Source organism: Oryctolagus cuniculus, chromosome 5 (genome assembly GCF_964237555.1).
Source record: "Oryctolagus cuniculus chromosome 5, mOryCun1.1, whole genome shotgun sequence".
NCBI classification, from domain to species: domain Eukaryota; kingdom Metazoa; phylum Chordata; class Mammalia; order Lagomorpha; family Leporidae; genus Oryctolagus; species Oryctolagus cuniculus.
The window spans coordinates 89276193-89297064 of record NC_091436.1 but is presented as its reverse complement, the minus strand read 5'-3'; the positions used below and the strand labels follow the sequence as shown (position 1 = coordinate 89297064).

At 37.3% G+C, this 20872-nt stretch overlaps 1 protein-coding gene across 8 annotated transcripts in view; it reads left to right on the top strand.

Annotated features, from left to right (window-relative positions):
• DOP1A (DOP1 leucine zipper like protein A) overlaps positions 1-20872 on the top strand; it is a 114061-nt gene that overhangs the window by 49952 nt on the left and 43237 nt on the right. For 6 of the 8 annotated variants that reach the window (XM_070073831.1, XM_070073829.1, XM_070073830.1 and 3 more), the window contains exons 11-17: positions 488-607; positions 2278-2392; positions 2737-2766; positions 3084-3317; positions 9456-10077; positions 10442-10716; positions 11644-11796. In XM_070073831.1, coding sequence (XP_069929932.1) covers positions 488-607; positions 2278-2392; positions 2737-2766; positions 3084-3317; positions 9456-10077; positions 10442-10716; positions 11644-11796 — 1549 coding nt within the window. The remainder of the gene's footprint in view (positions 1-487; positions 608-2277; positions 2393-2736; positions 2767-3083; positions 3318-9455; positions 10078-10441; positions 10717-11643; positions 11797-20872) is intronic. The other 2 variants (XM_070073832.1, XM_070073834.1) reach the window with 1 other exon arrangement.

Sequence of the window (20872 nt, the reverse complement as noted above, 5' to 3'; positions counted from 1 at the left end):
TTTTTTAAGCTTAGGAATAATAATTTGATTGAAATTGGTCAATATAAACTTAGTATTTCTTAATATCTGAAAGAGCTCCAAGAAACAGATGAAGTGCTTTACAATCAAGACTGTCAAAATCAAATATTCAGTTTATGTATGCTGAGAGAACCAAGAATTTGATGCAAATGAAGTCTCACAGTTAAAAAATAGTTTAAAAAGAACTTCCAGTTCCCTTATATTTTTATTCATAAGTTATCCAAGCCTAATTTCTGAACTTGAATATATATTAGAGTTATAAGTCATTTGAAAGTCAGTATATAGAGTTATAAGTCATTTGAAAAAGCAGCTACACATAAAGTAATAGGAAACTAGTAGTAAAGATTATTTATTACAGTCTTCTTGTTAACACATTTTCTACCTAGGAATATGTACTGTCCTAAAATTGCATTCAAATTTAAATTTCAAAACCTAAGTGTTAATAATTTATTTTGTTTTCTTTCTTTAGTAAATTAAGGGAAAATAAGAAAACAGCAGAGCTGATTAAAACTGCAAACCTTCTCTTTAATTCCTTTGAGCCTTTTTATATGTGGGATTATGTTGCACGTTGGTTTGAAGAATGTTGTAGGTATGTCAAACTGTTTCATTCACTTTAATCATATTCAAACATTGCTTTTTAAAATTATTTAATAAATCTTATTTTATGCATTCTGCTGACAATTATTGTTTCCTAGCCATAATCTGTACCTTGTCACTTCAGTATATAATATTATTAATCATAAAATCTTAGATTTGGAAAAGAGTTTAGAGATTATACATTCCCAGCATAGATGAAAAATTTTCCCTCTTCATTCCAAAATAATCCAGGTTTTCTTTATTGTAGAGAAGATGGCAAATTTGTGGCTATTGCCTCTGCATACATCCCCCAAAATATTGCCACTTTGGTTAGCAAAAAAACTCTGTGGTCACTTATATTTTTAAGAACATGAATCCACTTAGATTGTCACTGATGAGTGAGAATGCCTAAACCATGGTCTGAAAACCCAAGGGCACTAGTGAACCCAAGTGGAATTCTCTGGATTCTAGACCAAATCCTCTCAGAACCACATTAACATCTCAAACCTCAGAAGCATGTAGTCAGAAAATAAGCTTGTACAACCTCAGGTTTAAAAGTTTTACAAAAATGTTGTTGCTATACATCAGTTCCTTTAATGATTTAGAAGGTTATTTGTTACTCATGCAGTAGATGTTGAGCGCCCAGATGAAAACACTATGTATACATATAGTCTGTTTTTGAAGACCTTAGAATGGAAACAAGAAAGGCATGCAGATATATATTTCTGCTATTAAATTTAAAATTACAAATGCCTTATTAGATTAAAATGTCAGAAAGCACAGGAATTACAAGTATTTTCTCACCACATAGTCCGACTCTGAGCGTGTCCACAACCAACCTTTCTGTGTTCATTTCTACATTCACAAACACACATATCCATGACCTGAACTATTCTCAGAACACAAATTAACTTTCTTACTGCCAAGCCTTCTGTTCCTTCTAAAATACTCTTTCCGCTCGTCCTTCTGGTGAGGCCCTGTGCTGAGGTCACCCAGTTTTCAGTAGCCTTCCTTAATTCCCCCCGATGTCCCATAGAATCAACTCCTCTGGCACTGGCACTTTGTTGTATTTTATTTGTCTACATCCTTATACTTCTTGCTTGTCAGGGAAAGTATCATATTTTACTTTGTGTCTTCAGAGTAGGATAATGCATAGTTATATACCATTAATATGACTTAATATGAGCGATTTGTTGGAGGAATGATCTCTACTATGTAGATCAGGATAGGTTTCTTCAGGAGGTAACATTCAATCTCAGACCATGAAAGACAGATGGATTCTGAATGTGAAAGAATGAGGTTGGGGGGGTGGGCGGGAAGGAAAGTAGTCCAGTAGGATAAACGAAAAGCCTAAGCTTAGGAATGAGATAGCAAACAATCCATTTTAAATAGGAAATCACATATATCATAGGAACAATGGAAAATAAATCTGAAAAACTAGACTTAGCCTAGAACACTTGGAAGTGCAAGAAAGCAATTACAGGCATAGATTATGTCGAGGAATCTTGCCTTCAGAATTTTCCACAAAGTTACACTAGTATCATGGGGAAAGGAAGTGTTACCATAAGAACATCATTGTGTATGATCCAGTTAACTTGGCCAGCATTAGAAAGACAATGATGTTGTCACAGGTACTCATATTATTTGATAGAATACTTGATAAAGTGAATTTTGTCCTTTTAGGAGGACACTGCATGCCAGACTTCAGACTGGGCCTGGAGATAGTAGTGAGTCCTCTGAGTTACAGCTGACCAATTTCTGCTTATTGGTGGATTTTTTGTTGGATATAGTTTCTTTGGTAAGACCACTTTGGTTAAAAAAAAAATCAAGGAAATATAATGTGGTTCAGATATTTCATGTCAGAGACAAATCTTAGTTTCAACTAAATTTCATCTTTAAATTGATTTTTCCCTTTGGTATAGCTTCATAAAATTTTCCAAGTGTTTTGTCCTTTAAAATATATCTTATATATATAAAATATATATAATTTATATAATTGCATGTTATAAAACCTAACTGTATAATGTATAGTGGTTTAATGATATATTTATATTTAATGATTCATTCTATTAAATGAAGACTTTTGGAAATCTTTTCCCCTTATGTTTTCTCTCCTCAATCTTTTGCTTTCTCATTTTGAAGCCTACTAGAAGTATGAGGGTGCTGTGTCAGGTATGACATTCAGCCTGTTTTGTTTTTAACTGATTCTTTGCACTTTTTTTATAATTTCAGTAATGTGGCAGATAAAACTGGGGTTGTTTTATAATGTATGCTTTGAAGTACTTAATTCGAGAGTTTGGGAATAGAAATTTTATAAGTCATCAATCATAAAATGACTATACAATGTTAATTAAGAGCATGGCACCTATAAAATGTTACAGATGAGTAAATTACTGCCTTATTTATATAGATTAAAAATAAATGAAATCATATGACTTTTGGGTAATGCATTGTTTAAATTCTTTTCATTTTACTACTTTTGTTTTCAGGAGACATACATTGAAATCCAGACAGAACACTTGCCACAGTTGCTGCTCAGGATGATTTCTGCCCTGACAAGCCATCTCCAGACTTTGCGCTTATCTGAGCTCACAGATTCCCTTAGACTGTGCTCAAAGATACTTAGCAAGGTTCAACCTCCACTGTTATCTGCTGGCAGTGGAGGTGTGGTGCAGTTTCCGAGTGGGCAGAACAACTCAATTAAAGATTGGGAAGACAAAAAGGTAATTTTAGCTATTATTTTTGGCATTTGACCAGTTATATTTGTTGGATACAGAATAATTTGAGTGGGCCAGCGTCGTGGCTCACTTGCTTAATCCTCTGCCTGCGGCACCGGCATCCCATATGGGCATCGGGTTCTAGTCCCAGTTGCTCCCCTTCCAGTCCAGCTCTCTGCTGTGGCCCGGGGGGGCAGTGAAGGATGGCCCAAATGCTTGAGCCCCTGCACCTGCATGGGAGACCAGGAGGAAGCACCTAGATCCTGGCTTCGGATCGGCATAGCTCTGGCTGGAGTGGCCATTTGGGGGGTGAACCAATGGAAGGAAGACCTTTCTCTCTGTCTCTCTCACTGTCTTAACTCTGTCAAATAAAAATTTTTTTAAAAAATCACTAAGAATATTTTCTGAGTAAGACTGCTTATACATGGGCATGGAAATATTAGTGAATCACTCTTAGATCTAAGTGCTGTGGCAGTAGAGCATCATGTAGACTTTTTAAAATTTATTTTTAAGTGTTTATTTTTTTTAATTATTTGAAAAGCAGAATGACAGAGAGAGAGATAGAGAGATAGACATCTTCCATCTACAGGTTCACTCCCTGCATGGCTACAATGGCCGGGGGTGGACCCTGCCAAAGCCAAGAACCTGGAATTCCATCTGGATCTCCCACATAAGTGCAGGGACCCAAGGATTTGGGCCATCTTCCTCTGCTTTCCCAGGCACATTAGCAGAGAGCTGGATCAGAAGTGGAGCAGCTAGTACTCAAACCAGCACTGATATGGGATGCTGGCACTGCAGGCAGTGGCTTAACCTGCTATACCACAACACTAGCTTCATCATGTACATTTTTACTATACTCCAGCTTAACTGTCATGTCAGCACTTGCCAATAGACATATAATGTGAGAGACATGTGATTTTAAATTTTCTAGAAACCACATTAAAGTAAAAAGGAAGCAGTTGACATTAATTTTATACTTTAGCCAGGTATAGCCAATATATTTTCATTTCTGCCTGTAATCTATATAAAATTAAGGCCCTAAAAATATATTACACTACTTTTGTATGTTTTCAAAATCTAGTGTGTATTTTACACTTAAAATATATCTTCGTTCAAATGCTAAATTTTCATCAAAAATAGTTGATCTATGTTTAATCTCATAAAAACATCTATCTTTTTTTATTTCCACACAAGCAGGATATTTAATCAGGATGATCTCATACAGTCTGTCACATCAGATAGTAATACTGACTTTTCTTGGTCCATCTTAATATCATTGCTCTTCATACATGAAATGAAATGACTCACCCTCAATCAATTTAAATATGCCCAAGGGCTATTCTACATTAATTAAAACTTCAATTTCTTATTATCCTTCAAATTTGTTAATTACTTATTTTGGTGTAAAAAATTTTGAAATCCAGGCAGAGATTTTTCATAACTTTTATGAGCTTTCTGAAGAATTGCCACATGCATCAGAATTAATTTATCCTTTAATTCTGTTTATACATAAGCTCTTTGAAATACCCCAGTATTGAATCTCCTTTTCCTGGAAAATTCATTGTATTGTACTGTTTTTCTTTAAATTATGTTCCTAGGATTTTCCTAGAAGTAAAGCTAGGATAGGTATAATGTTTACTGAAGCTTTGTTTTTTATTTGGTTGACATCAATAGGAGAAGGAAGGGCCATAGCATTTTTCAATAGGATATTCAAATATTTGAAGAATTGCTACTTAGGAAACACAGGGGTGGGGTGGAGGAGAGGAGCCTGTGTTGTGGCTCAGCAGGATAAGCTGACACTGTGAAACAGGCATCCCATAATAGAGCATCCCTTTGGGTCAAGCTACCCTGCTTCTAATCCAGCTCCTTGCTGATATGCATGAGAAAGCAGCAGCAGATGGCCTAAGTCCCTGCCACCCACATGGGAGACGTGGATGGAGTTCTAAGCTCCTGGCTTCATCTTGGAGCAGCCCCAGCCATTGTAGCCATTTGGGGAGTGAACCAATGAATAGAAGGTTCTCTGTGTATGTGCCTCTCTTTGCATGTCTCCCTGTCTGAATCACTCTACCTTTTAAATAAATATATCCATCTTTTAAAAAAAAATGAAATGACATGCAAAGATAGTACCTGGAGGCCCTGGTAAATGGTTACAGGTAAGATAAATGGGAATATCCATATATTATATATAATAGATATTAAATTATTATATAATACTTTTCATGTAATGTTTCATTAACCTTTGAGTATGACTTTTCCCTTCTCTGATTTTCTTGTATTCCCAGGTTGTATATTTTTCCCTATATTTTTATTGAAGTACAATGTATGATCTTCAGTTTAGATTCCTGAAATTTGATCATATTTAAAAGTTGAAGGGGCCAGTGCTGTGGTATAGTGGGCTAGGTCTCCACTTCCAGTGCCAGCAGCACATATGGGTGCCAGTTCATGTACAGGCTATGCCTCTTCTAGTCCAGCTCTCTCCTATGGCCTGGGAAGGTGGTGGAGATTGGTCCTAGGGCTTTGGCTCCTGCAGCTGTGTGGGAGACCCAGAAGAGGTTCCTGGTCCCTAGCTTCAGATCGACCCAGCTCCAGCCATTGTAGCTGTCTAGGGAGTGAACCAGCGATGGAAAACCTCTCTCTTTGCCTCTGTCTCTCTGTGACTCTGCCTTTCAAATAAATAAATAAAATCATATAAAAGTTGAAAAGGTTTTCTGCATTCTGTTTTTTAGTGAAGGAATAATTCTTTACAAGATAAATCTAATTTGTACATTAGTATGTTTTTGTAAAATCAGTGTATTAGATATCTGTACTCTATATCCAAAACATGTCTTCCTATTTCAGTAAGATTTTATTATAAAATAATCTGGAACAGTTACATAGTCCATATAACTAAATATTATAAATATATACAAGATAAACAGTGTATAGCTTGAATTAATCCAATATCCATTTTTATGATCGTTATGTAAAGAAAAATTAATACAAAAAGAATTTCATAGTAATAAGATAATGCCAATTTCCCATTTGAATAACTCTTCTTTTAAAAAATATACATGAATTTAGATGGTTTGCTAACCTTTGAAAGGAGAAAACTTGACAAGTTCAATTCTTATAGCCACCTTTATTTGAACTTTGATACTGTAATAGAAAGAGTTCTCCTACCATTGTTCCATAGTGATATACTATGTATGCTCATTTCATGTGAGCTTTTCTACTACTAAGCTTATCTACTGGAATCTTGGACAGGTTTTTTTTTTTTTTTTAACCTCCCTGAGCCTCAATTTTTGGTTTTTGTTCGTTTGTTTGTTTGCCTTTGAAATAGAGAAAACAACCTCTCTTCATTTGCCAACTTAATGCGGGGCTTTAGCCAACCAGTAGTGAACTATCTACTACTACCAGTAGTTTCTTATATGCCCTTCTCAATCCTGTTTCTCATTCAAAGAACACAACAAGCAAGTAGTTGTACATTTAGTTTCAATAAGTATATGAAGGAAAATAGTGTTGAATATGTGGAAAATGAGGTAGCCTGACCTCAGCTGGAGGCCAGTAGAGCCTTTCTTGAAAGAAAGAAGACCCAGAGGAACTTGGAGGGTGGAAGTAAAGTAGTAAGAAGAGAGCACTGCACAGAGAAAGACGAATTGGCAAAGGTTCCTTGGCAGAAAGGAGCCCTATTCCCAATGGAAAATGCAGCTATGAGGTAGGCAGGGGCCAGCTCTTACAGAGCCTTGTTCATTATTCTATGGCTTTTATTCTTTATCTTAGGAGCAATGGGAAGACACTGAAGGGAAAAAGGCAAGTGCCATAATCAGATTTGTGTATTAGAAAAATTACTCTGGCTGCAGTGTGGAGTATGGATCAGAGAAACAAAAATGGATGTGGGGAGACCTGCTATAGTGCAGGTGAGAGGTGGTGGTTACTTGTGCTAACAGGATGGGGGGAGTGAAGAAAGAGAAATGAGTGGATTAGCAGTATATTAAGGAGGACAGATCAAAAAGGCTTAGTACTAGATTAGTAAATGCTAAGCATTATGCCAAGTACTTTATATATATATTGTATTTTCATCCTCATAACTATAAAATGTAGGAATTACTGTTATCTCAATTACAGTAGTTCCCCTTTACCCATATTTCCCTTCCCATGATTTCAGTTATTGAGGTCAACTGTGGTCTGAAATATTAAATGGATAAACCCAGAATTAAAGAATTTGTAATATTCAATTGTGCCCCGTTCTGACTAGCAAAGAAATCCATCCTGCCTGGAATGTAAATCATCCCTTTGTCCAGTGTACCAATACTATTTTTGTTATCCACCAGTAGTCAGATACAGATGGACTGTATTGCAGTGCTTGTGTTCAGGTAACTCCTACATAGTATGCTAACAGTACATTACAGAGCCTGTGTTCATCTTACTTGATTTCATCATGCAGGCGTTGTATTACCTTATGTCATCACAAAATGAGTTAAGTACAATAAATTATTTTGAGAGAAAGGCATATAATATAACTTTTATTACAATGTATCGTAGATATTGTTCTATAATTATTACTGCTAATCTATTGTGCCCAGTTTATAAATTAAACTGTCATTAGTATATTAAAAAAATACATAGTATACATGGGTTTCAGTGATATCTGTAGTTTCAGACCTTTTCTGAGGGGTCTTGGGATATCCCCTGTGGATAAGGGATGAGAAGGAACTGCCAGATACAGGTGAGGAACATGAGATTTAAAGAGTTAAATAAGGCCGGCGCCGCGGCTCACTAGGCTAATCCTCCGCCTAGCGGCGCCGGCACACCGGGTTCTAGTCCCGGTCGGGGCGCCGGATTCTGTCCCGGTTGCCCCTCTTCCAGGCCAGCCCTCTGCTGTGGCGAGGGAGTGCAGTGGAGGATGGCCCAGGTGCTTGGGCCCTGCACCCCATGGGAGACCAGGAAAAGCACCTGGCTCCTGGCTCCTGCCATCGGATCAGCGCGGTGCGCCGGCCGCAGCGCGCCGGCCGCGGCGGCCATTGGAGGGTGAACCAACGGCAAAGGAAGACCTTTCTCTCTGTCTCTCTCTCTCACTGTCCACTCTGCCTGTCAAAAAAAAAAAAAAGAGTTAAATAAATAGCATCACCTATTTAGTGAGTGGTAGAGACTTAGCTGACTAAGGGCCCACACCCTTAACTATTATACTGAATGTGGGGGAATTGGGGAAGGGAAGGAGAAGTGAAGGTACCAAGAATGACCCCTAAGCATCTGTCTTCCTGACTTTGATGAATTGTGGTGTTATGTACCAAAGCAAGGAATACTGGTTGAGGCCCAGCTTTGGGCAGCCAAGTATTTTGTTCATTTATTAATATGGTCACTTTTTATGATCTTACTAAAATTCAAATTATACCCTGGCACAATCACCCCCAGAAATTCATGATGTGTACAGCCTTGTTTATTTAAAGTAATCCAGGAAATGTTCTTGATGATTGTACTTTTCATGTCCTTATAGGAAGAGAAAGGTTAATACATTCCAGCTATACTATAGGAGTTTTTCTTTATATTATAATTAACTTTCTAGATTATAAACTACTTCTTTTATTCTTTCCATCTAATACAATGTCTGGCACATGAGTAGAATAACTATTCACTGAAAGAAAGTAAAATTAATACCAAATATTCTTTACACATTTGAACAAAAATTTCAATTCATATGGTTTTGAACAGATTACCTATTAGATTTTATTTGCAGTTCTAAAAATTTTAATTTTACATATCTCAATCTTTGCAGTTGTAAAAGTGATTTCATGAAGTAGATTATTTTAAATAGTCACTTTCTTGAAAGCAAGAATCCTAAAAACTTGTACATGCATGTATTTTTCCCTCAAGTACCTAAGACTATGCATGCAATAAATAATAAATACTTGGTGAATGAATAGGTACTAATCTATTAGGATCATGTCAATATTTTTTGTTGATTATCATAAACATTTAAATCACTGTAAGAACTTTTTTGACTCAGTAGAATATATAGAATAAGTTGTGATCACTTCTCGACCATTTGGGTAAGATCAAGTATAGATTAAATTATGAATAATTTAAACTTATCTCAAAAGGTCACCATTTCTAATTCCTAAAATACACATTTCTCCACCCAAACTTTTTTTTTTAAATCTCTACCAGGTATCTTCAGTTTCTCTTGAAAATCCTACAGAAGTATTTGAAGATGGCGAAAATCCCCCAAGTAGTCGATCGTCAGAGAGTGGATTTACTGAGTTTATACAATATCAAGCAGACCGAACTGATGACATTGACAGAGAACTTAGTGACGGGCAAGGGGCAGCTCCCATCCCAATTTGTAGCACATCCTCCGAGACAGAAACAGCTTCCACTGTGGGATCTGAAGAAACCGTCATCCATCCCCGTTCCATAGTCACTCAGGGAACAGCAACACGAAGTGGGAAGACAGCCCAAAAGACTGCTATGCAGTGCTGTCTGGAGTATGTCCAACAGTTTTTAACCAGACTTATCAACCTCTACATCATTCAGAATAACTATTTTCCTCAGTCATTAGCTACCGAACGTCAAGGGGATCTCAGTAGAGAGCAGGAAGAGACTTCAAAATGGGACAGGGATTCACAAGGAGATGTAAAAGAGAGAAACATAAGTAAACAAAAAACTGCAAAAGAATACCTTTCCGCTTTCCTTGCTGCCTGTCAGCTCTTCCTAGAGTGCTCAAGTTTTCCAGTGTACATTGCTGAGGGGAACCATACATCAGAGCTGTGTTCTGAAAAGTTAGAGACCGGTAAGGTTATCTCTGCTTTATTTACATTTCAGTATTTTCTGGAGCATTCTGTTACTTATATTCAGCTCTTAAAACTGTGATTTTTTTTGGCTAGTTAATTATTGTTAATGTATCATTTTAACATTACTTTTTAAAAGTAAAATACTCTTATAGGCAAATTGGTATGTGGAAAGATTTTGTGATTTTTGTGTCATTCACTTGCAAGTGAGTAGAAGCAAAAAAGGAAATTTGTAGAGAAAACTATTTTAACAGATCCACAGGTCAAAGCCTAAAGGTATTAAATAGAGTTTTGTTTTTTGAAACTTAGAGTCTATGTAAAATGTTTAGTGTGCTGACCTCTGATTGCAGCTGTCTTTTGTTTCAGACTGTGAGCACGTGCAGCCTCCACAGTGGCTCCAGACTCTGATGAATGCTTGTAGCCAAGCAAGTGATTTCAGTGTGCAGAGTGTTGCTGTTTCACTAGTCATGGACCTAGTAGGACTGACTCAGTCTGTGGCCATGGTCACTGGGGAAAACATCAACAGTGTGGAGACTGCGCAACCCTTAAGTCCAAACCAGGGAAGAGTAGCTGTGGTTATTAGACCTCCCCTCACCCAGGGAAATTTGAGGTACATAGCTGAGAAGACTGGATTTTTCAAGGTAAATTCTAAGACATACATACATGACTAAGATCATCACTGCATGTATGATATTTGACCTAGCTTACTGAAAAGTTGTTTTAAAGATGGTAACTGGGCTTAGTTAAACACTTCTAATATCATACCATATAAAAATGATGCCACATGTGGTATGTACTGTTTTCTCCATCTTGTCCCCAGATTTTGTGTGTTGCAGGGGGGAATGGAAGATAAGGATAAAGGAGAATATTAGGGTAAATGAAGACAAGTATTAGAGTACTGAAGCCATAGAAAATAATTTTAGATGCAAAAAAGGAATATGCATTTATGCAGCAGAACTTCTTTCCAGATTATAGCGGCACTTTTGCCTTACATAAAGTAAAACTTCAGCTCTTAAAACCCCCCATGAAAAGTTTTTCTGAGTCTCCATCTTATCTGATAGTCATCTGTAATATATCTTTCATCAAAAAAATAGTCTTTAATTTCTACCACAACAGTATAGATGTATAGATTTCTTCCTCAAAGAAAGAATGTCAGGTTTATTTGGATCATATTATAGCTTAAGCAGGTAAATTCTTTATATGTAAAAAAAAAATTTAATCTGATGTCAAGTCATTATGCCCACCCAAATATTTCCTTCTGGTTGATTAGAGTTGGGTTCTACAACATTGTGATGATGAATCCTGAAGATGCTTACATTTTAATTAAAGCTGCCATTGATCAAGTGCTATGTTAACACATGTAGCTCCAAAATGCATATGAAATAGTTGATGAAAGTCCTAAATAGTTTGTATATTTGGACTATAAATTGATTTCATTCTGTAACATACAACCATGAATATGATTTTCTGACAGAGACCAAATATTAGTGTGTAATCTAATAGATAATATTTGTTAAGTGTTTTTGTTTGTAAGTTTGTGACAATCACTTTTATATCTTTTTCTGTAGCATGTAGCTTTAATACTGTGGGACCAGCTGGGAGACGGGACACCTCAGCACCACCAGAAGAGTGTGGAACTATTTTATCAACTACATAACCTGGTCCCTTCTTCTAGCATCTGTGAGGATGTTATAAGTCAGCAGTTAACCCATAAAGATAAGGTAAATTCTTCTCCTCTTAAAATGTGCAACACATACACACACCCTTTAAGACAAAAGGTAATTAAAAGAAACTCTAGGAAAATTATTGTAGCTAGCATTTGAATAAGAGATAACAGAGCCTTGTTCAAAGTGATCTTAATATCTTTAAAATAGATGTATTCTCCTTATAAAGCAAATTTCTTTCCAAAATTGTCAGTAATGTGAATAAATATATATTCAGTATCAAATGCCAGCTTTATTTCTTGGTTCAGGATACCAGTATGGGTAATAGTGATTAAAGTTATCACTAGTCTAGGTTCTTGGGTCATTTAAAAAAGACTCAGTGGCCTCAGTTATAGAACTGATACATGTGAAATGGAATAATGTATAAATTAAATTTATAAGCTATAGGATGCAAAATTGTGAGATATTACATGCATTATAACTACTTAATTTTGTATCCTAATGTATTTGAAGTGATACATAAGTCATTTACAATAGATGAATTGAGTGGGCTTGAAAAGAAACAAACAATCATTTCAATTGACCTATAAATTTAATTTTATTAAAGCGCTTTTAGAAGTAGATTGCCCTGGTTTTTTATTTTTTATTATGAATTATGAAAATATTAAATTTTTTTATTTGGTTTCTTCCTTTAAGAGTTAAAATTTCAGTATAATTTTAGAGAGCAACCAAATTTTTACAAATACTAGTTAAATGTTTTGCTGAATTTGTTTTGTTTCCATATTGGATACAATTTTAGAAAGATTATTCTTTTTTTTTTTTTTTTGACAGGCAAAGTTAGACAGCGAGAGAGACAGAGAGAAAGGTCTTCCTTCCATTGGTTCACCCCCCAAATGGCCACTCCAGCTGGCGTGCTGCGCCAATCCGAAGCCAGGAGCCAGGTGCTTCCTCCTGGTCTCCCATGTAGGTGCAGGGCCCAAGCACTAGGCCATCCTCCACTGCCTTCCCAGGCCACAGCAGAGAGCTAGACTGGAAGAGGAACAACCGGGACAGAACCAGCGCCCCAACCGGGACTAAACCCGGAGTACCTGCGCTGCAGGCGGATTAGCCTAGTGAGCCGCAGCGCTGGCCAGAAAGATTATTCTTAACATTGTTTACAATTTACCTTTAAAATATGCCCAACCAGTTTGTGGGTAAAATTAGGCTGAGGTATTTTGTGGTATCCCATGTATCTTTGACAAGATGTTTAGATTTTTCTTTAAGAGAATTTTATATGACAGTACATCATACGTTTCTTGATATTAAATATTGCTTACATTTGTACCAAAGTTTACAGATCCTTTTTTTTTCCCCAAAGAAACCTTTTATTTAAGGAGTACAAATTTCATAAGTACAACTTTAGGAATATAGTGATTCTTCCCACCATACCTGCCCTCCCACAGTCCCGCCCTTCCTTCTCCTCCCCCATTCCCAGTCCCATTCTCCATTAAGATTCATTTTCAATTACCTTTATATACAGAAAACTAACTGTATACTAAGTAAAGACTTCAACAATTTACACACACACACACCCCCACACACACAAACTTTGAGAACAAGTTTTAGTTAATTCTCATATTACAGCTCATTGAGGACAGAGGTCCTACTTGACAAGTAAGTACACAGTGACTCCTGTTGTTAATTTAACAATTAACACTCTCATGTATAGCATCAGTGACTTCCTGAGGCTCTTGACATGAACTGCCTAGGCTATGGAAGCCTTTTGAGTGCACAAACCCTGTCAGTATTTGGACAAAGCCATAAGCAAAGTAGTTCTCTCCTCCCTTCAGAGAAAAGTATATCCTTCTTTTATGGCCATTTCTTTTCACTGGGGTCTCACTCATAAAGATCCTTCATGTAAGACATTTTTTTTTTTTTTTTTGCCACAGTGGCTTAGCTTTCCATGCCTGAAATTCTCTCATGGGCTTCTCAGCCAGACCAGAAGGCCTTAACGGCTAACTCTGTGATCAGAGTGCTGTTTAAAGAGATTGTCATTCTATGAGTCAGCTGTGTGGACTGCTTCCCATGTTGGAACATTCTCTCCTTTTTAATTCTATTATTGCCAGATACTTGATCTCATTTATATGATCACTTTAGCATTTAATATGATCATTTTAACACTTAAGATGGCATTTTTACCACCCAGCTTAATGGATTTGGGGTACTATGACAAGTTTTTAAACTGTACCCTAGAAATGAGTCCATAGGAATGTATGTAGAACCATACAGCTTTACAGTTAAAAACTTCCTCTTCCCTTTCTTATTCACACTTTTTTTAATGAGATCAATTTTAATTGACTTTATTAAAATATGATTAACTCTGTTAAGTAACGAGTTCAAAAATTGTATGAATAAGAAAAAAATAAATAGAGCTGTTCAAGTCTTAGCTTCTCAAAGTGTCAATTTCACTTCTACAGAATTTCTTTTAGGTACTCTATTAGTTATCACAGATCAGGGAGAACATATGGTATTTGTCCCTTTGAGACTGGCTTATTTCACTAAGTATGATGTTTTCCAGATGTATCCATTTTGTTGCAAATGACTGGATTTCATTTTTTACCACTGTGTAGTATTCCATACTGTACATATCCATTGTATTTTAATCCAGTCTTCGGCTGATGGACATTTAGGTTGATTCCATATCCTAGATATTCTGAATTGAGCTGTGATAAACATGTGGGTGCAGATAACTCTTATTTGCTGATTTCATTTCCCTTGGGTAAATTCCCAGGAGTGGGATGGCTGAATAATATATTCAGATATATTCAGATTGCTGAAGTATCTCCATAATGTGTTCCATACTAGTTTTACCAGTTTACAGTCCCACCAACAGTGGATTAGGGTACATCCTCAGGAGCATTTGTTGTTTGTTGATTTCTATATAAAAGTCATTCTAACTGGGGTGAGGTGAAACCTCATTGTGTTTTGATTTGCATTTCCCTGATGGCTAGTGATCCTGAACATTTTTTTCATGTGTCTGTTGGCCATTTAGATTTCCTCTTTTGAAAAATGCCAATTTAAGTCCTTTGCTCATTTCTTAACTGCATTTTTGTTTTGTTGTTGTTGAGTTTTTGATCTCTTTGTCGATTCTGGTTATTAATCCTTTATCAGTTGCATAGTTTGCAAATAATTTCTCCCATTCTGTCAGTTGCCTCTTCACTTTCTTGAAAGTTTCTTTGCAGTATAGAAGCTTCTCAATTTGTACCCCACTTGTTAATTTTGGCATCTATTGACAGTGCCTCTGGTGTCTTTTCCAAGAACTCTTTCCCTGTGCCAATGTCTTGCAGGGTTTCCCCAATGTGCTGTAACAATTTGATAGTATCAGGTCATAGATTTAGGTCTTAAATCCATGTTGAATGGATTTTTGTGTAAGGTGTAAGGTAGGGGTCCAGCTTCATACTTATGCATGTGGAAATCCAGTTTTCCTAGCACCATTTGTTGAAGAGACTAACCTTGCTCCAGGGATTGGTTTTAGCTCCTTGGTCAAATGTAAGTTACTTATAGATGCTTTGATTGATTTCTGGCGTTTCCATTCTGTTCCATTGATCTAACCATCTGTTTTTGTACCAGTATTAGGCTGTTTTGATTGTAACTGCCTTGTAGTATGTCTTGAACTCTGGTATTGTGATGCCTAAGCTTTTTGTTGTATAAGATTGCTTTAGCTATTCAAGGTCTCCTATGTTTCCATACAAATTTCAGCATCATTATCTCATTTTTCATCTCTAATTTTATTGATTTGGGTTTTCGCTCTCCTTTTATTGGTTAGTTGGGCCAATGGTGTGTCAATTTTGTTTATTTTTTTTTTTAAAAACAGCTCTTTGTTTTGGTTATCATTTGCATTTTTGGTTTCGATTTTGTTAATTTCTTTAATTTTAATTATTTCTCCTATTTTTGGGTTTGGTTTGCTGTTACTTTTCTAGATCCTTGAGATTATAGCCCATTTATTTTTTGCCTTTCCAATCTCTTGATGTAAGCACCAATTGCTGTAAACTTTCCTCTTAACACTGCTTTTGCTGTATTTCATAAGTTTTTGTTTGTTTGTTTTTTAGATTTATTTATTTACTTGAAAGTCAGAGTTACACAGAGAGAGAAGGAGAAGCAGAGAGAGAGGTCTTCCATCCACTGGTTCACTCCCCAGTTGGCTGCAACGGCCAGAGCTGCACCATTCGAAAGCCAGGAGCCGGAAGCTTCTTCCAGGTCTCCCACGTGGGTGCAGGGGCCCAAGGACTTGGGCCATCTTCCACTACTTTCCCAGGCAACAGCAGAGAGCTGGATCTGAAGTGGAGCAGCTAGGCCTGGAACCAGCGCCCATTTGGGATGCTGGCACTGCCGGCACTGGCTTTACCAACTATGCCACAGTGCTGGCCCCTCCCATAAGTTTTGATATGTTCTATTGTTGTCTTCATTTGTTTCCAAAATTTTTTTGTTTCTTTTTTGATTCTTCTATGATCCATTTTTCATTCAGGAGCATGTTGTTCAGTCTCCATGTGTTCGCATATGTTCTAAAAATTCCCGAGTTGGTGATTTCCAGCTTCATTGTATTGTGTTCCGAGAAGATGCATGGTATGATTTAGATTTTTTTTAATTTGCTGAGACTTGCTTTATGGCCTAGCATGTGATGAAACCTAGAGAAAGTTCCATGCACTGGTTGATTTGTCCATTGCTGAAAGTGGGGTGTTGAAATCCCCCATTACTATTGGATTGGAGTCTGTGTTTCCTTTTAGATCCCTTAACATTTCTTTTTAATAGCCAGGTGCCCTGTAATTGGGTGCATATACATTTATAATAGTTAAATCTTCTTGTTGAATTGATCCCCTAATCATTACATAGTGCCCTTCTTTGCCTCTTTTAACAGTTTTTGTGGTAAAGTCTATTTTGTCTGATATTAGGATGGCTAAACCAGCTCTTTTTTTGGTTTCTATTAACCTGGAATATCTTTTTCCATCCTTTCACTTTCAGTCTCAGTGCATCTTTGTTGGTGAAATATGTTACTTGTTGGGAGCAAATAGATGGATTTTGTTTTTCAATCCATTCAGTCAGTCTGTTTCTTTTAACTGGAGATTTGAGGCCATTTACATTCAAGGTGACTGTTGATAAGTAACAGCTTTGCCCTGCAGTTTTTGCATATGTATTTCTATTCGTTTACTTTAGATTTCCTTTGTAGTTTTTCTTAAAGATTTATTTATTTATTTGAAAGTCAGAGTTACACAGAGAGAGGAGAGGCTGAGAGAGAGTGATCTTGCATCTGATGGTTCACTCTCTAATTGGCCACAGTGGTCAGAGCTGTGCCGATCCTAAGCCAGGAGCTGCTTCCAGGTCTCCCTTGCGGGTGCAGGGGCTCAAGGATTTTGGCCGTCTTCTTCTGCTTTCTCAGGCCATAGCAGCCAGGTCTCAAACCAGTGCCCATATGGGATGCTGGCACTTCAAGTCAGGGCATTAACCCACTGCGCCACAGTGCGAGCCCCTCCTTTGTACTTTTACTGGGAGATTTTCTTCCTTTACTTTTTTTTTGTAATTATGTATTCAATTTTAATTCGCCCATTTTTAATTAGCCCTTGGTAGAAAACCACCCACGTTCCCTATAACCAGCGCGCACTGCCTTAGCATCTCGATTATAATTCTCTAAACATGAGCCTGACGTGTGGTGTCATTTCTTTTTTTTATTATTTTTTTATTTAATAAATGTAAATTTACAAGGTACAACTTTTGTATTGCTATGGCTTTTTCCCCTATAACCTCCCTTCCACCCGCAGCCATCCCATTTCCCACTCCCTCTCCCATCCCACTCTTCATCAAGATTCATTTTCAACTATCTTTATATATAGAAGATCAACTTAGTATATACTAAGCAAAGATTTCAACAGACTGCACCCACACAACCGCAGAAGATATAGAGTACTGTTCGACTAGTAGTTTTACCGTTAATTCTCATAGTACAACACATTAAGGACAGAGATCCTATGTGGGGAGCAGGTGCACAGTGACTTCCGTTGTTGATTTAACAATTGACACTCTTATTGACGTCAGTAATCACCCAAGGCACTTGCCATGAGCTGTCAAGGCTATGGAAGCCTCTTGAGTTCACAAACCCGATCTTATTTAGACAAAGCCATATCACAGTGGCGGTTCCTTCTTCCCTTCAGAGAAAGGTGCCTCCCTCTTTGATGGCCTATTCTTTCTGCTGGGATCTCATTCACCAAGATCTTTCATTCAGGTCGCTTTTTGCCACAGTGTCTTGGCTTTCGATGCCTGCAAGACTCTCAAGGGCCTTTTAGCCAGATCCGAATGCCCCAAGGGTTGATTCTGAGGCCAGAGTGCTGTTTAGGGCATTTGCCATTGTATGAGTCTGCTGTGTATCCTGCTTCCCCCGCAGGATAATTCTCTCCCTTTTAATTCTATCCTTCATTATTTGCAGACACTGGTCTTATTTGTGAAATCTCTTCGACACTTAACCTATCTTTTTGATCAATTATTTACTTAAACTTATCACTTTAACAAGTGAGATGGCATTGGTACATGCCTCCTTGATGAGATTGAATTGGAATCCCCTAGCACATTTCTAGCTCTACCATTGGAGGTAAGTCCGAGTGAGCATGTGCCGACCTGTATAGCTCCTCCCTCTCTTATTCCCATTCTTATATTTAACAAAGATCACTTTTCCCTTAATTTTAAATGCCTAAGAATAACTGTGTATTAATTACAGAGTTCAACCAGTGGTATTAAGTAGAACAAACAACAAACAAAATACTAAAAGGAATAAAATAGTAAGTTGTTCCTAAATAGTCAAGACAAGGGCTGGTCTAATCATTGTTTCTCATAGTGTCCGTTTCACTTCAACAGGTTTCCTTTTAGGTGCTCGGTTAGTTGTCATTGATCAGGGAGAACATACGATATTTGTCCCTTTTGGACTGGCTTATTTCACTCAGCATGATATTTTCCAGATTTCTCCATTTTGTTGCAAAGGACCGGATTTCATTGTTTTTTACTACTGTATAGTATTCTCTAGAGTACATATCCCATAATTTCTTTATCCAGTCATCTGTTGATGGGCATTTAGGTTGATTCCATGTCTTAGCTGTTGTGAAATTAAGCTGCAGTAAACATTGAGGTGCAGACAGCTCTTTTTTTTTTTTTTTTCCAGTTCAATTCCCTTTGGGTAAATTCCAAGGAGTGGGATGGCTGGGTCATGTGGTAGGGCTATCTTCAGGTTTCTGAGGACTCTCCAAACTGTCTTCCATAGTGGTTTTACCAGTTTGCATTGCCACCAACAGTGGATTAGTGCCCCTTTTTCCCCACATCCTCGCCAGCATCTGTTGTTGGTAGATTTCTGTATGTAAGCCATTCTAATTGCGGTGAGGTGAAACCTCATTGTGGTTTTGATTTGCATTTCCCTGATGGCTAGAGATCCTGAGCATTTTTTCATGTGTCTGTTGGCCATTTGGATTTCTTCTTTTGAAAAATGTCTCTTAAGGTCCTTGGCCCGTCTTTTTATTGGGTTCTTTGTTTTGTTGCTGTGGAGTTTCTTGATCTTACATAGTAATGACTATGTTTCTGTGTTTCTGTGTGCAGCACATGCTTAAGCATCTTTTTCGGGGCTGGATGAGTGGTGACAAATTCTTTCAATTTCTGTTTGTTATGAAAGGTGTTTATTTCACCTTCATTTATAAATGAGAGCTTTGCAGGGTATAGTATTCTGGGTTGACAGTTCTTTTCTCTTAAGACTTGGAATATATCTCACAGTTCTCTCCTAGCCTGTGGGGTTTCTGATGAGAAGTTTGTTGTGAGTCTAATTGGAGATCCTCTGAAAGTAATCTGGCATTTATCTTGTGCACATTTTATAATCTTTTATTTATGTTTTAATATGGAGAGTTTGATTACAGTGTGTGTGGGGAAGTTGTTTTCTGGTCCTGTCTATTCAGAGTTCTATGTTCTTCCTGTACTCGGATGTCTCTTTCCTTCTCCAAATTGGAGAAATTTTCTGTTATTATTTCACTAAAAAGGCCTTCAAATCCTTTCTCTCTTTCTATGTCTTCCAGAATTCCCAGAACCCATATGTTGGGTTGTTTGATAGTATCCTGTTGACTACCAACAGTATTTTTTAATTTTCTAATTTCTTCTTATGTTTGGTCTGACTGTAATATTTCCTTTGCTTTGTCTTCTCAGTTGGATATTCTTTCTTCTGCTTTCCACTGCATTTTTTATTTGTTCTATTGAATTCTTCATTTCCAATATTTCCTTTTGATTTATCCTTAAGATCTCAATTTTTGGGGAGAAATTTTCTTTCATGTCCTGTATGGATTTCATTACTTCATGCATTTGCTTCTGATTACTTCTAAATAGTCCTATGATCAATTTTTTGATTTCCATTTCTGGCTTTTCTTCAATCTCATCATCTTCACAATCTATAGTATTGAACTTTCTGTTCTTTCGGGGCCGTCATTCTGTTTTCCTTTTTTTTTTTTTTTTTTAATTGGTGCATTTGTTATTCAGCATTTGTGGAGATACTTGTTGGTTTCTTCCTTGTTTTTTCACTGTGGCAGCTTTTATCTTTTTACTATACCTCTGCAGATTAATGGAGTGTCTGCTTTCAGTGATAACTTAGGGGCATGTGATGGGTGTGGCCATGGAGCTCTGTTCAGTGCTTCTGCATGAAGGGTATATCTGAAATGACACACCCAGGTTTTTTGTGGTAAATCTTTTTTTTTAAACCAGAAGGGATGTTTGTTCTTGTCTGTTGGGGTAGACTCAGCTAGTTCCTCTCCTCAAAGGAGGCCAGTGGCTGGGCGCAAGCCCCAGTGGGTATATTATTCGTCTTCCCTGCCACAAGGACCACACAAAGGATCTGTGCAGTCTTCAGTGTAAGCTCAGATTCCCCAGCAGGTAACCAGGGAGCCCTGAGCACATGGAGCCTCTCACAGTGACTACCCAAAGTCCCAGCCACACCCTGAGTCCTCCCACACAGCCTCAGTGTTTTCACAGTCCTGGCACATAAACTTTGCATAGTCACGAGCACCCAGCCCCATCTGTTCTCCCCAACAGACTGGGGAGTCTACACTAGGCTGGTTGCTAGGCAGAGACACAAGTTGGCGCAGCT